This window comes from Ceratotherium simum, chromosome 16, assembly GCF_057802395.1.
Source record: "Ceratotherium simum simum isolate JZ-2026a chromosome 16, ASM5780239v1, whole genome shotgun sequence".
NCBI classification, from domain to species: Eukaryota; Metazoa; Chordata; class Mammalia; order Perissodactyla; family Rhinocerotidae; genus Ceratotherium; species Ceratotherium simum.
The window spans coordinates 61,850,121-61,865,180 of record NC_141915.1 but is presented as its reverse complement, the minus strand read 5'-3'; the positions used below and the strand labels follow the sequence as shown (position 1 = coordinate 61,865,180).

The 15,060-nt window shown below is 55.3% G+C and overlaps 1 protein-coding gene across 5 annotated transcripts in view; it reads left to right on the top strand.

Annotated features, from left to right (window-relative positions):
- CSNK1D (casein kinase 1 delta) overlaps nucleotides 1-14,974 on the top strand; it is a 39,799-nt gene extending 24,825 nt beyond the window's left edge. For 2 of the 5 annotated variants that reach the window (XM_087441847.1, XM_087441849.1), the window contains 6 exons: nucleotides 323-551; nucleotides 999-1,169; nucleotides 1,725-1,873; nucleotides 3,843-4,014; nucleotides 4,787-4,926; nucleotides 6,612-8,299. In XM_087441847.1, the coding sequence (XP_087297973.1) occupies nucleotides 323-551; nucleotides 999-1,169; nucleotides 1,725-1,873; nucleotides 3,843-4,014; nucleotides 4,787-4,926; nucleotides 6,612-6,719 (969 nt within the window). In that variant the 3' untranslated portion in view covers nucleotides 6,720-8,299. Of the gene's footprint in view, nucleotides 1-322; nucleotides 552-998; nucleotides 1,170-1,724; nucleotides 1,874-3,842; nucleotides 4,015-4,786; nucleotides 4,927-6,611; nucleotides 8,300-8,334; nucleotides 8,400-9,577; nucleotides 11,675-14,869 lie in introns of those variants that run through there. The other 3 variants (XM_004432885.3, XM_014789382.2, XM_004432884.3) reach the window with 3 other exon arrangements.
- The last annotated feature ends 86 nt before the right edge of the window (nucleotides 14,975-15,060 follow it).

Sequence of the window (15,060 nt, the reverse complement as noted above, 5' to 3'; positions counted from 1 at the left end):
CACGTGTGGGGTCCCAGTTCCCTCAGGAGCACACGTTTGGTTCCTAGAAGTTTGTCTAGTACAGATGTTGTCTAGGAGTGGCTTTCGCGTCAGGCTGCTCTCTGTCTACCTCCGTGAGAGCCACCAAGGGGGAAATGCCCAGGCCTGTTGGGGGTGCTGAAGGTGGTCAATTGAGTGTCCTCAGGATTATTGAGTTACTTTGCTCAGACCAAGGGATACAGAACATGCAGCCCAGGCACGGCCCTTGCTTTGCTGAGCAGGCTCCTTTTCCAAGGCTGCCACTCTGGGATTTAATCTTGTGCCGCTGCTTCTCTGTCTACAGATTAGTCGTATTGAATACATTCATTCAAAGAACTTCATCCACCGAGATGTGAAGCCAGATAACTTTCTTATGGGACTGGGGAAGAAGGGCAACCTGGTCTACATCATAGACTTTGGGCTGGCCAAGAAGTACCGGGACGCGAGGACCCACCAGCACATCCCCTACCGTGAGAACAAGAACCTCACAGGGACGGCGCGGTACGCCTCCATCAACACACATCTTGGCATCGGTGAGCCTGTGGGTGGTGGGGTCTCCTGTGCCCCTGGTCACTGACCTAAGCTGCCTTGGGTATGTCTGTTTCTCAGCTCAGGGAAAGGCCAGCCTCTGGAGGGACCCTGGGAGTGGTCAGCATGTTTGACGTGGAGGCTGTCATCAAACCTTTGTAGCAAAGGCTGGCTTCAGGACTGTGGAAACCTTGTTTTGTGAGGTGGTGGTGGGGCAGGTAAATGATGGGCTTTCTGATAATCAGCTGTGACGTTGATGTTGCTCATCTGGGGTGTTGGAGAGTTTCCTGACAGCACATCAGGGGCAGCTTCTGGTGAAACCAGAGACTCCATGTATATTTTTCTATGATTTTTAAAGTTCATTTCCAAAGTAAGTGTCTGCCTGGGGCCTTTTGCTTTGCTGCTGCAAGTGCATCTGTGCCATCCTTGACCCATTTCCCTTCTCTTTCCAGAACAATCTCGAAGGGATGACCTGGAGTCACTGGGTTATGTGCTCATGTACTTCAACCTGGGCTCTCTGCCCTGGCAGGGGCTGAAGGCTGCCACCAAGAGACAGAAGTACGAGAGGATTAGTGAGAAGAAGATGTCCACTCCCATTGAAGTGTTATGTAAAGGCTACCCGTGTGAGTGTCCTTGAGTGGACGTCCCGAGCCGGCCCCCTCCCTCCCGTGGTTTCTGTGGGAGGAGGGCAGCTCCTCGTTTCCTGGCTCATTTCCCCAGTGCCTCTGGGGGAGGCAGTGAGGCCATAGGAGGCGAACAAGGTAGACCACCCACCACCTGCCGCCGCCGCCCCAAGGCTGGCTCCCAGAGTTCCCTCCAAATGCCCTGTGTGATTAGGAAGGTAGAGAGCGGGCAAGTGGCCCTTGCTTTAACTGGCCACAGCCTTCTGTCCCTGGTGTTCCTCGACTGTCCAGAGCCATAGCTCAGGGAGTTCCCTTTGTTGTTGTGGGACTGCCCCTAGGATAAACGCCCCAGATGAGATTAAATTGTGCTCTGTGATGCTGAATTTTCTGAAACTCTTTCCTGAGGCCTAGAGTTTTCAAAATATGACAGGTATTTCCGCTTCCCTCTTTCACACCCTAAGTGTGTAGCAGGGGATGGTAAACAGTAATGTTGACAGACACCATGCTGGGTCCAGGTGGGGTTATTATTTGTTAGCTCTGTGTCTCGTTTTACAGCTGAATTTGCCACGTACCTGAATTTCTGCCGGTCGTTGCGTTTTGATGATAAACCTGACTACTCATACCTGAGACAGCTCTTCAGGAACCTTTTCCATCGCCAGGGTTTCTCCTATGACTATGTGTTCGACTGGAACATGCTCAAGTTTGTAAGTGGCATTGCCAACTCGCTAACTTCTCAGTGTGGAAGGAGACATAGCCCAGTCACTAAAAGGCTGCTGGCGGCTGTCCCATCCGTAGCTGTGTCTTGTGTGAGGAGCTACACTGTACCAGGTTCAGGTTCTGCAGGCTTATTCGCTGCACTCAGGGAGCCAAGTGTACCTAGAAGGGCGGTGGCCTATATGGGGTCTGCCTGAGGGCAAGAGGTTGTGAGAAGCAAGATGCCCGTTGAGGGAAAGCAGAGATGGCACCACGCAGACATGATGGGGGTGTGGGCAGTCAAGGGCCACTTGGAGAGTGTCCACAAGTGCAGGTCTGTCTGGAACTAAAGCTCTTACTTGAATGCTAAGTCTTCTTTAGGTGAGAGGTCATTTTATTATTATTGTCATCAATCCTAAGAGCATCATGGCTTTGACCGTCTGTGATGTTGAGGCGTGGTGCCCACATGTTCATGTGCAGGAGGGTGTGGCTGAGGCCAAGGGCTCCCACCACGTAGGTGGCTTGGGGAGGCGCTGCGCCTTAGGTCTGAGTTTGGTCACCCATCCCTTAGTCGGTTTTATGAATTTAATTAATTAATCTTTGGACACCACTGCCAGAATTCGTTTTTTTGGAACTTCCACTTTCTCTTGTTCTGTTTAGTTATGAGTTTAACACAGAAATTGGAACCTTTCCAAGGTGACAAAATTTGATGGAGGAGCAGAACCTCCTCTTCAGAGGGTGCACAGTAGGAGGAGGCCTTGTCCCACAGGCTTGCAGGTGCAGGGTTGCCTGTACAGGGACCAGGTGGTGGGAGTGGCTGCAGCCTCCCTGAATGGGGATCCAGCTGGCAGAGCCAGCCTGACCCAGACCTAGCCTGTGCCATCCAGGGGAGAGGCAGGTCCTGGGAGGAAAGTGTCCTGCAGGGCAGGCTGGCTCAGGAGCCAGGCCCGTCTGCTAGGGTGGCCTGCAAAGGACAGCCCTGGTGGTGGTGCTGCAGATCACCCAGAGTCTGGACATCAGGGTAGACCTCCTGCTAGAGCCACTTGAAGCTCCTGGTTCTAACATTATCATCTCTCGTAGCAGGGCTTGGCAAACCTTTTCTGTAAAGAGCTAGCTAGCAAATAATTTTGACTTTGCAGTCTATGCAGTGCCACAACCCCTCAACTCTGCATCGTAGCTGGAAAGCCGCAGTAGGCAAATGCGTAAATGAGGAGGCGTGGCTGTGCCAATAAAACTTTATTTGCAGACACAGATGGTGGCTGGATTTGGCCCGTAGGCTGAAGTTTGCAGACTCTTGCCTTATAGCAGTGGTGGTTAGGATGTAACCTTTAGTGTGATGGGTACCTCAGCTTAACCAGTTAAAATCAAATCCCCTGTATGTCTAATCTGTTATTCACTGAAAGCATAACTAGCTGTTTGTGCTGGGAGGAAACCTAGTTAAGCAGTGTGTACCACATGGGCCCTCCCAGGACACACCTGGCTGCTGCCCTTCTCGTTGCATGTGTGCATGATGTTCCTGGTGTCACCATGACAGAGCATTCGCCCTGGGGCCGTGAGTCTGGGCTCTGGTTGCCACTGCTCATGCCTGCTTCTCAGACTCTCCCAACTGTCGCCATGTTGGGCCTACCTCTGGCCTCAGATGATTTCCCGTTCCTATGTGAATATTTACAGAGAAGAGGGTCCCCCAGCTGCCGCAGGTGTTTGGGGTTTGAGGAGGTGCTGTGGTGATGGGGTGGGGTTTCCTCTGCTGTGCTGGGAACAGGATGCCTTGCCCACAGGATTGTGAGACAGGCTGTGCTGTTGTCTGGAGGGAGAAATGTCTTGTTCTGACTTGCTGTTTTGCTGTGGAGGGCGTGTTCACCGGCAGTCTTGTCCCAAATGCCCCTGGTATTTTCTCAAGTTGCAGGGGACAGCCAAGGGCCTTGGGTGGTTTTTCACCAAACCCAGTTCAGTTCTGGTCTCTTCCTCTTTCCTTTTTAGGGTGCCAGCCGGGCAGCTGATGATGCTGAACGGGAACGTCGGGAACGAGAGGAGCGATTGAGACACTCCAGAAATCCAGCCACCCGCGGCCTCCCTTCTACGGCCTCAGGCCGCCTGAGGGGGACACAAGAAGTGGCTCCTCCCACTCCCCTCACCCCTACCTCACACACTGGTGAGTGGTCTGCCGTCTTGCACCATGTTCCCCCTGCCCCTTAGCAGGCAGTGGGGGTTTTTGTGTGTCAGTTGCCCTGGCCACTCCAACTCTGTGATCTCGTGGGGAGCCAGCTATGTGTGTGGAGTTGGGGCAGCCGCACCTTGTGGGTGATGCCATTTGCATCCTTGTTCCAGTCGATTGTTATTCCTGAGGATAGACAGGCCAGGGAACAGCCTGGGACGATGCCTTTGGGAACATTCATCTCACAGGACTTGGTCTCTTGAAGGGCTGAGTTCCCTGAAAGCTTTGTTACTACTGCTTCTCCGCCTTCTCATGACACAGGTTCCTACCCAGCAAACCTATCAATACCCACTCCTCCTTCCCCATCTGTGGCAGTCATTGTACGTGTAGATGCCTGGGCTGCCCTCTCACTGGACACCTGAGTTTTTGCTCCTGGGACAGTCAGCCTGGAGCCCATGCATTGGTGTCCCGGGGTCCTTCATGGACCCTGCCCACTAGTGCTGACCTAGAAATTGGGGTGCAAGCAGTGCAGCATCAGCCAGGGGCCAGTCGCCTATTGCTGCCCTGAAAATCTAGTGAGATGCAGTCCGGTGCACGGCTCGCCCACAGCCTGTTCTGTACTGATGCTGAGACAGGTGAGGGTCTTTGTTAGACACAGCTCTCGAGGAGAGACCCCCATCATGCTGGAGCTCTCGAGGAGAGACCCCCATCATGCTGGAGTGTGGGACCGTGTTCTGAGGCCTCTTGACCCTGTCTCCCTCTCCCTCAGCTAACACCTCTCCTCGGCCTGTGTCCGGTATGGAAAGAGAGCGGAAAGTGAGTATGCGGCTGCACCGCGGAGCCCCTGTCAACATCTCCTCGTCTGATCTCACGGGCCGACAAGATACCTCCCGCATGTCCACCTCACAGGTACGCGCTCTGAGCTCACTGAGGTCAGGACACTGCGGGCCTCTGACTTCCTCGTGTTTGGACTAGTCTCACAGGCTCCAGGCAGAGTGGGGTGGGGGTTTCGAAGGATTTCCTTCCTCCCTCCTTCCCTCCCTCCCCCGCTCCCCTCACTGTGTTCAGCCCCTTGGTTGAGAGCCTTAGAGACAAGCTATGTGGGTAAAGGGCTCGGCTCCCCAGCCATGCTGCGACAGGTAACGGGGCTTTTTCTTTTCTGTTGCCCTCTGCGTGGCCCCCCAGCTCCGAGCCAGCCTTGGAGACTCAGCAGTCTTCCCTATGCAGACTGGAAATGCCACGCCTGCTTGCACCATTTGTTTGTCATAGGCTCGCCCAGCTTTTGAGACTCTCCTCTTTCTTGTTGGCCAGGCGCTCCCTCTAGCAGAGAGCCTGTCGGGGGAGGGGGGTTGCTGGCAGTCACTGTAAGGTGGCATGGACAGAGGCTTCTAGAGCCCAGGGCCTGGTGATGTGCTGTGAGGTAAGCGTTCCCATCTTTTGACGTCCCTGTCTGTCTTCACTCTGAGGAGGAAGTGTGCTCAGAGAAACACCCTGCTGCATGATGGAGGTGGGCGGGCGGGGTGATGGAGGTGCAGGCAGCCAGGGCCCAGCTGAACAACTCTCCACCACTTCCTCCACCCACATCCTCTTCCCACTCTGGCTTTTGTAGCTGTTCTGCATTTGCTAACATGCCTCTCTCAACACAACAGCCCTTTACATACATACTGACTCTCTTCCTCAAATAGCTTTCAGGGTTCCCTCCACAGGTGGGGTGAGGGGGGCGTTGGTAGGTCAAGAACCCGTCTAAGCAGGGCTGTTTGTCCTGCTTCAGTGAGCATCCTGTGGGATGTCTGTTGGGTGGGCGGGAGTGGGTTTCAGGAATGCTCTGGGAGCCCAGGTCCTGGGCTGTGTCCTGGGAGCCCCCCTCTGGTTCACTGTGATGTCTCTAGTTTACAAGTTAGCACCCAGGGGCCCTGCTGCCGGCACTTGCTCAGTGCTTGCTGGGTGCTTGCTTGGCACTGGGTGTAGCTTGTTGCTACATTTGGTGGGTTGAACATGTTCACAGAGTCTGTGAGAACTGCCTGGAACCTGAGTTCTGCGGTGTCTGGCTGGTCTTTTGGCAGAGGAGCAAGGTGTGCCCAGGCAGAGGGAGGGCTCCTGACCACTTTCCTTTTAATCAAGTGAAGTGGATAGTTTTACTAAACCCTTCTAATTTACTGATAATTTTACTAGAAATGAGTTGTTTTTGTACAGTAACTTTCTCCGAAAGAGACTGAAAATGCAGCTAGTTTAAATTGTAGGGCTTTGAGGAGTCTAGTCAGGGTAATGAGATTGGGCCTTTTGTGGCCCCCAGCCCCACACCCTTCCTCCATCACCACAGGACACAGAAAGGGCTTAACAGGTTTCTTCCCATGTGCCCTGGAACCTGTGAGTCAGCAGTTGGGAGCATGTCCTGGGAGGTGTCTGCCCAGCGAGCCTGGCAGAGAGCCCAGATCTGTGGCCAGCTCTGTGGCCCCAGAACATCTCAGGTGGGGACGACTTGGGCCTGTGGATGCTGGGGACTCTTTCTGGACTTGACATCTGCTTGTCAGGGGCTCAGCCAGCAAAGACTAAAGAAGGGGCAGGCTTAATTTTTTTTTTTTTTTTTTTTTGAGGGAGATGAAAGAGTCAGAAGGTCCTTTGGGTACCGGACAGTTATGGGTCCAAGTCCAAGTCCAGCCTCTTCTTTACTGTGTGGCCAGCCTCAGCATGCCGGTCCCTGAGCATTGACCACACGCAGCTCCGAGGTCCTTCCTGTAACGTCTTACCTAGCTGAGGCGACCTTATAACTTGGAATCATACATCTTTGCTCTCTTGTTCTTTCCTTTTGCTTTGGGTATGAAGAAAGATAATGGGGATCTAAAGTGTAGCTGGGAGTCTCTAGAGAGATGTGATTTGGGGGTGTTTACCTCCAAAAGAAGCACGTTAGCTTTTGTCACTGGTCACCCTCAGGATTTTCTTAGAATCTTCAGGTTAAGGACATGACCCCTGGGGGTGTGTCCCCAGTGCACCCATGTCCTGAGGATGGCTCTTTCCTTTGGGTTTTCCTGGTCACTATGGGTGCTCTTCCTTAGGAGACTGTGAAAGGCTCCTGGCCCTCTGAGGGCGTGATCAGCGCCCCTGTGGGACAGCAAGAGGCTCTTGAGACTCTCGGCTGTGGCGCTGCCCTCAACATCTTCCCTGGTGGTTTGGAAATTCCAGAGCGAGTGAGGTTGCTCCAGCTTTTACAATCCTATAGCCTCCATTCACATTCATGCCTCTCAAAGAAAGTGAGGTGAAAGTAGGAGCAGCACTGCATCTGTTCAGGGCGAGCTAGAGAAGCAGGCACCATGTGTGCATAAACCCCGGCGGCGCCTCCTGTCAGCTTTCCCCACAGCTGCCATTTCTTGGTTCTTTGTGCCCGTCGAGGAGGAGATGGTGCATCTTGGGCAGATGCAGCAAGTCCAAGGAAGTAGTTTATCTTCAGCAGAAAGGGCTCAGACCCACCAGCCAGCCTGCACCCTCTCCAGCTGGGTGTGGGCAGGGGCCGTTGACGCCCGTGTCCCTTGTCCGGACCCCACAGCCGTCGCACACTCAAACTTTACAGGAGAGTGGCTGCTCCTCCTTGCCCCCACTTGCTTCTCAAGGGCAGCTTGTGCTACATCAGCCCTTAGGGGAAACCACAGTCCCTGCATTCCCGACCCTGGAGTACGAGTTGGGCCTCTTCTGCCAGAATAATGTGGAGTCTAAAGGGCATCTGGTGGGTGACTCTATTTGTGATTTTTTCTCTTTGTGAGCAAAAAGGGCCTCATCAGTCCAGCACTGTTGATAAAACGTAATACTGGTCCCTGGTGCCAGTTATTCCTTTTGATTTGTTTTAATCCATGCCCCCCCAAAATAAAGTTCATAACCTCATCCTCTTCCTCGTGTCAGCGAGGAAATGTGTCTAGTCTGTGTGTCACCGGGAGGTAGCCTTCCTCCCCATCTGGCCAAGCATAAGCTGCTCTGAGCAGCGAGCAAGGCCTTGGGGAGGCGTCGGTGCTGAGAGCCGATTGAGGGGCCGCTGTCTGGGCATCGGGTTATCTTACTGCGTGAGGAGTTAGAAGGGGCCTGTCCTGGCCCCTCGTTGGCCTCATTAACAGCAGGTCAATCCTAGAGGAGCAGCAGTGGCTGCAGGGGCCACTCGGAGAGAGATGAGGCTGAGCTCCTGGGCAGTTCTGGGGACCCCTCTGAGGCGGCCCCGGCCAGTGGTGGTGGACCTGGTTGAGGCAAGGAAGCACTTGTGGAAACAAGAGGGCCTCACATGCTGGTCCGGCCGGCAGAACCCTTACCAACAGCTGTCTTTTCCCCCCACCTCAGAATAGCATTCCTTTCGAACACCACGGCAAGTAGCTGCACGTCTCCCCGTTGGAAGGCAGCACTGGGTGAGTGTGCTCACGTCGGGTCTCACAGACAGCAGGCGCCAGGGCGGGGTGGGAGCTGACTGCCCCTCGCCCGCTGATGGGAGCACGCAGGTGGGCTTGGGCTTGCATGCCAGGTGCTTCAGGTAAAGTGAGGTTCCTCTGCCCAGTTCTCTTCCTCATGTGGATTCCAGAGCAGCTGCAGTCAGCTGCCTAGTCTGGAGGCGAGCAGACCACAGAGAGTCCCCAAACGAGGTGACCCCAGGACCCTGCCCACTGTACATTGGCCTTTGGCCCCCACAACGTTCTCAAGTCGGGAGCCAGCGTGGGGAGCAGGAGGCCAGGGCTCTGCACTTGGCTCCAGTGGACCCAGAACCCTCGAGCTGCCCTGTCCTGGTATCGGGATGTCATGTGCTCCGCTGAGGGGCCGCGCTTGGTGGGGGCTCTTGTGCTCTTGCTGCGTGAGGCTCCTGGTAGTCTCCACCCGTCCTGGCTTTGTCATCTATCTTCCCTTTGCATTTATTTCTGTCTTCCTCGTTTTGTTTTTCTTTTCGAACTTCGTCTCTGCCCCACATCTCATCCCTGCTGTTGTCTGTATTAACCCCTCAGCCACAGCCACTTGCTCCCCTGCCGTTGGTGCATGGCTGGGCGTGCAAGCTGTGCTTCCCTCTCGTCGGCAACACTTGGTGGCTCCTTCCAGCCGAGGGCTTGCAGCTTCTGTCAGGCTCACTGCTGCTTTGAGAGACCCACTGCGGTTTTAACATGACTGCACTCTTGGAAACATCTTGATGGGAACTGTTTGTCACGTCTTCCCCAGAGGGGAGTTCCAGTGCCCACATGGGGCCTGGTCCCTGTTTTCAGAACACTGGGTTACTTTCCAGGAAGGAGGCTAGGAGCCAGTATCTCTTCCCCACTTGGACTCTGGTCCGATCGTTCATGAGTTTCTCTGCTCCACAGCCACCAGGCCTCCTGGCCTGCATGCCTCTTCTTCCTTTCCCATCTTCCTGTCACTTATTCTGCTGAGCACATATCCTGGCTGCAGAGGGATCTTCCGGAGCAGCTGGGGGTGTGAGCGTCCAGCGTGGGGCCAGGTGGCATCCTGGCCCTCCCTCCCAGGCGCCGTCACTGGTGTTCTGTTCCTGAGACTGACCAGCCCTGTTGCTCTGGCCTCATGCTGACCTTCTGTGCTTTGGCTCCGACAGATTCCCGGTCGGGTGGCTCCCAGTGGTCTTCAGTCTGTCGTGCACCGATGAGAAGGCTTCTTTCTGCTCTGAAGGGCACACACAATGCATGGCTGATCTCCTCTGTTACAATGGCTTTCTTAGTGACACGCCCCCGGTCTAGAACCGAAACGCTAACATCAGGAGTTCTCCAGGCCACCCCTCAGCGACGCCGGGGTGGGGGACAAAAGACAAATGCTGCCATCACCAGGGACCACCCTCGAGCCCCCGCAGTGAGTGAAAAGCAGAGAGTGAGAGACAATCACAGAGAGAATCAAACTCCTGTCCAGGGGCCTTTCAGTTCTTCTCCAGTGGTGGTGCACCCTGCTCCCTGATGAGTCTACTGTAACTACCCGTCTTCTACTTGGTTAAGACAGTTTTGTATCATTTTGCTAAAAATTATTAGCTTAAATCTGTGTAAAGAAATCTTTTTATTGTTTCTTTCTTGTCTGTTTTTGTGGTGTTAAAAAATGTTGACTTTAAAGAATCCTGAAACAAAGACACTGCCATGGCGTTGGTGTAGGATGGAGTAAGGCAGGGAGTGGAGCACCGGTGAATTTCAATGATCTGTGCTTGGTGATTTTGTTTTGTTGTGTGGTCCTCTGTGGAGAGGGAATTTTCTCATCAGAAATTCTATCATGTGTGTATGTGTGTGTAAGTAATGTGTGTGTGCTGTGTGTCTTGTGACCTCATTAAACTGGTTTTGGCTGTCAGTCTCCCTTCCCCACTGTAAACTGAAATGCCTGCATAACACAGACCCACCAGGATTCTTGCAATCATCAGAGCAGTTAGCAAGCACTGCGAGCAAGGGTGCGGCAGGTGCTTCCCAGCAGAGCAGCGTGCCCATAATATTCCCAGACGTGGCAAGGAGGAAGCCGAGCACTGAAGACCACGGAAGCCGAGGCTTTGTGTGTGCATCACTGGTCCTTCAGGAGAGGGTTGCCAACCAGGAGACATCAGGCCGCTCCTTGGGGTTATTTTGGTGGTGGTTGTTGGTCTCAATGCCTTTGAATTTGGGAATTTTCTAAACAGACTAAATATCACCGTGCAAGTTGGCCCCTAGTCTGTGTTAACATCTGCATGCTCAAAACCAGGGACGTGGCTGGCAGCCCCAGGTGCCAGGTGTGCCCAGAAAGGCCGGCAGGCCCGAGGGAATCCACTCTGAAGTGCCAAGAAGCAAGGAACTTGGACAACCTGATGGTTCATGAGAGTGTGGTGTCATGGGCTCTCAGGACCTTGGTGGGGACATAGTGAACCCCAGAGATCAAGAAGGGGTGGGGCTGAGTCTCACCACAAAGACCCTGGGGCGGCCAGGCTCTTGACACTCCTCACTCTGCTCTTCACCCTCATTTTGCAGCAGAGGCAGCAGGTGGTGGTGGCAGTCAGTAGACAGGAGCCCCTCCTTCTTAAGAAAGGAGGTGCAATAGGTACTTTCTCATTTCTTCTGTCACCCACTGCAGAGTGTTCTGTTTGACTGGGGCACTCGTAGGAAGCTAGGGACCTAAAGTCCGTGTCTGTAATTTCCCTTCCTGCCCCCAAAGTCACCTGGCACAGGAATGCTGGTCCTGGGATATCCTGACAGGTGTGCGTTAACAGTGCAGAGTGTGGCTCTTTGCTTTTTTCTGGATCCTGAGTGGGCTACTCTGTAAGCATTTTGGGGTGCAGGGACTTGGCCAGGTGGGGCTGTGTCTCTGGAGTGCACAGGGAGCTTGGGTGGGTCAGAGCGAGTTGGCTTCGTTGTGGCCCAACACCGCCTTCAGAGGTCGGCTTCCCCCTCTCAGTGAGGTGTTAGCAGCTGCAGCCCCCAATGTAGTACCAGAGATGGGACCAGGCAGCCTTCCCACATTCTGCATCTGGGTTTCTACCTGAAATTGCCAGATTCCATTTAGAAAGTAGGCTCTGATCTTGAGTCCTCGGCAGTGTGCTTGTGGGCGGTTGTTGCTCTCCCAGAAACGTAGTTGAATGTCTGTATCAACCTGTGTATTGGTGGCCAGTCTCTGAACTATGCGTTTGTGTGAACACTGTGTGTGTGTACTTGACCACCATGTAAATAATAAATTCATGATGACTTCTACCTTTTCCCTACCCCTGACATGTGGTCTTTATTTCATCAGTTTGAGAGTTTTCAGTGTGCGTAGATTAACCACATGAAAACTTAATTTTCTGAGAATGGGCATTCGCGTCTAGCCTCTTATAGCCTGTTGTGGTGTTGCAAACTGGTTGGGAGCAGGCGGAGTGAGACTGGGAACTGGCAGGGACGGGGCTGCTGCTGCCACATCCCCAGAGCTGACACCCGTGTGGGCAGAGCACACCCACCCGTCCACTTAGGGATTTCTGAAGATGCCCTCTCCCCGGCTTAACTGCCTTTACGAAGTGAGCCCCTGACCTCCGTGGCCCTGGGGGTGGCACCATAAGGAAGTACTTCTGCCTGCCTTGGGTTTTCTGCAGAGTGAACAGTGCAGTGCTGGTACAGTGCTGCGTTCCTGCTGCCCACGAGGGGTGCACATGGTTCCCATGAGGCAGCTCCCAGTGGGCCCTTATGCAGACCAAGGGGCTCAGGCCTGTCAGTCCCCAATCCTGTGATGCTCATGCCCAGGATCTCTTCTCTACCCTGGTGTGGCCCTTCTCAGCAGCAGCAGCCAAAGCATCTGGGAAGGCGGCATCTGTCTGTCCATCCATCTCTCGGTTGTGCCCGTGGCTTTGGCCTCTCTTTCTCACTTGAGTTGTTGAAGCCTAAGAGGCCCCCCAATGCAAGTTCCAGATGGACGGCACTGCTAAACAAGAAGGTGGTGAGGGGCGTGGTTGGCCCCTGTGTACACCTGAGCAGCCAGCACCCTGGAGCCCTCCTCCCCAACCCCTGCCCGGCATGAGATTGTGGGCTGCTTTCCCACACCCCTTCTGCAGTCTGGCTAGGGAGGTCCCTCTCAAACTCCTAATCCACCTTCACGTGCTCATGAGCTCCCCTCCCCCAGCATTGTGCCCTGGTGACCGCGGGATTTCCTGGTCCACGTCCACTTGTCACTGGAGCCTTCTAGAACAGACTGGCTTTGTATGTGTGTGCTGGAGGGAAATTGGTGGCAGCCCCGTCGAGACATGCATTCCTGCCCTTCTGTCACTGGGATGGGAAGGGCTGCTGCGTCCCCACCCCCTGCCCACTTCCCTCCCACTTCTGCCTCTCTGGCTGTGCCTGGTGGTCCCTGACGTTCTGGAAGAGGGCTGGGCTCTTCCTTGGCCTGTTCCTTCTCATGTCACTGCCAAGGCCAAGAGGGCAATGTTTGGATCCCCTTGTACCTCACCCCAGTGACCCTCAATGCTTTCCACTCAGAGGCGGCCTATCCTATTCCCTGGTCCCTTGATGCTAGGAGAGCATTCACCACCTTCCTTACTGGAGTCATAGGCTCAGTGCTCAGGAGAGTGTGCTCTGGATTCCGGCCTGGCCTCCACCTCCCACCCTCCCCCAGGCCTCGCCCCCGCTGAGAAGGGGTACTTGGAGCCCTTCCCGGAACCCCTGTGCTGGAAGAGGGGACCTCTCCTGCCGTCTCTCCTGCTCCTGCCTCCATCTGGTGGGACCTTTGGAAGCAGTGCCTGTTTTTGGCGCCATCCTACCTGTAAAGGTGTGTTTGAGGTTACAGGGGAGCGTCTGCCACGTTCTGTGTCCTTGAGGACGCGGTTTAGATGCTGGGAACAACTGGATGGTCCTTCAGGAAAACCCATGAGTGGGCCCTGCAGGTCACTGGCAGACTCCTCAGGCAGCCACAGGATGGCAGCATCTGCCTGCCTACCAGGCCCTTGCTGGTTCCCCACCCCCAGGCTCCCCCAGCATGGGTCCTGTACCCGTGTCCCCAGGTGTTCTCCGCATATGCCCTCCCAAGTGTTTGTGTGTGTGGCGGGTGTCCCCAGGTCTGGCCAGGGTGGGGAGGGTGGGGGCAGCAGCCCAGGGTGGCTTGCTCACATCCCCCTCACCTCTGATTTGGAGTGATGTGTGCGTGCCCTCTGAGGAGGGGCCAAGGGGCCCACTGAGAGTGGCTCACAATGGGTGTCTGCATCACCAAGGGGGTCTTCATAGGGTGTTTGGCATGAGTCTCCTTTGGCAGGGATGTCTGGAGGGTGAGGGGCAGCCCTGTCCATGGCCCCCTGGCCCCCCAGAGGACTGACTGCTCTCCTCGACTCCTCTTAGGGCCCTTGGCGGCCACAGCTTCCTGAGGACGGGAAGTTCCCTGTCTCCAAGTCTTGGGCACAGCTGGAAACATCTGGAACCAGAAAACTAGGCTGACAAGCCACGTGCTCACCCTGTCCCCCAAGGCCCGTAACATCAGCCCCCATTCTGGGCATAGCCCCTGGACGCCGTAACCAGCCAATGTTGTTGCTGCCAGGGTGGGTAGGAGGCCTCGGATCCACCTACCATCTCCAAGGTGTCGGCTGAGGAACAGATGGGCCCATGTTCCCAAGGCCAAGGGAGGGCAGAGCTCTTGCCCACCATGGAGTGCAGGGACTCCAGCCCCCGGGGCAACTGTGGGTTCCACCCCCAACAGAGCAACCCCATAACATACTGACAATCTCAGAATCACTTAAGTGTCCCCAGAGTATGACTTTAGGGGATTGCTGGTTTGGGTGCAGGTGTGAGGACAGGAGGGGACACCCACTTCCTATTGCTCCTGGCCAGCTAGAGGTGAGGCAGCTTAGGATGAGTGAGGACAGATGCCACTGTGGGGTACTGGGCCTGATCAGTGCGTGCTGCTAATTCCAGGAAGCCTGGGATAATGTCACATGACAGGCAGAGTGGGTGTGACCAGCCCCAGCAGGCCCTGAGAGATGGGGGGCAGCTGGGGAGAGGTACATGGGCAAGCTGCCCACTCTCCACCTCCCTTTCAGGCTCAGAGGCAGTTCCAGAGACCACATTTGGGGCCAGCCCTTTGAGACTGGACCAGGGGGGTGCTCCAGTCTCAGTTTCGTCCAGGGGCTGGCCTGAGGGCCTGGGGGCCCTGACTGACCCACCTTACCACCTTACATAGAGCCAGTCACCAGATGCAGGGCTACACCTTGACCCCTGTGACTGTCAGCACTGCCTGCAGCCCCAACTCCTGGCAGAGGGGACAGAAAGACTAGAAAGGGCGATGGGGTCCCAGAGCCAAGGGACTGTGCCTGAGCTGCAGGAGCCTGGCTTCCCCGCAGAGCCTGACAGGCAGATGGAGGAGGGGGAGCTGCAGCTCCCTCTCTGGCCACTTCTCTGTGGCTGGGCCTGAGATATGAGCTCTTGCTTGCTTTTCATTGCAGAGAAGCAGGGACGTGGCATCTCTCCGGCTATACACGTCCCGCCAGGGTGCCCGCAGCTGTCCCCAGCGCCCACGACGCACCACCTATTGAGGCGGCCCCAGCGGCCTCTGACCAGGCTCCCAGCCACGCAGGCCACTGCTGGCCACAAGGGCAGGTGGGTGTGAGGTACCTGGGGCAAGGCCGAGCGGGGC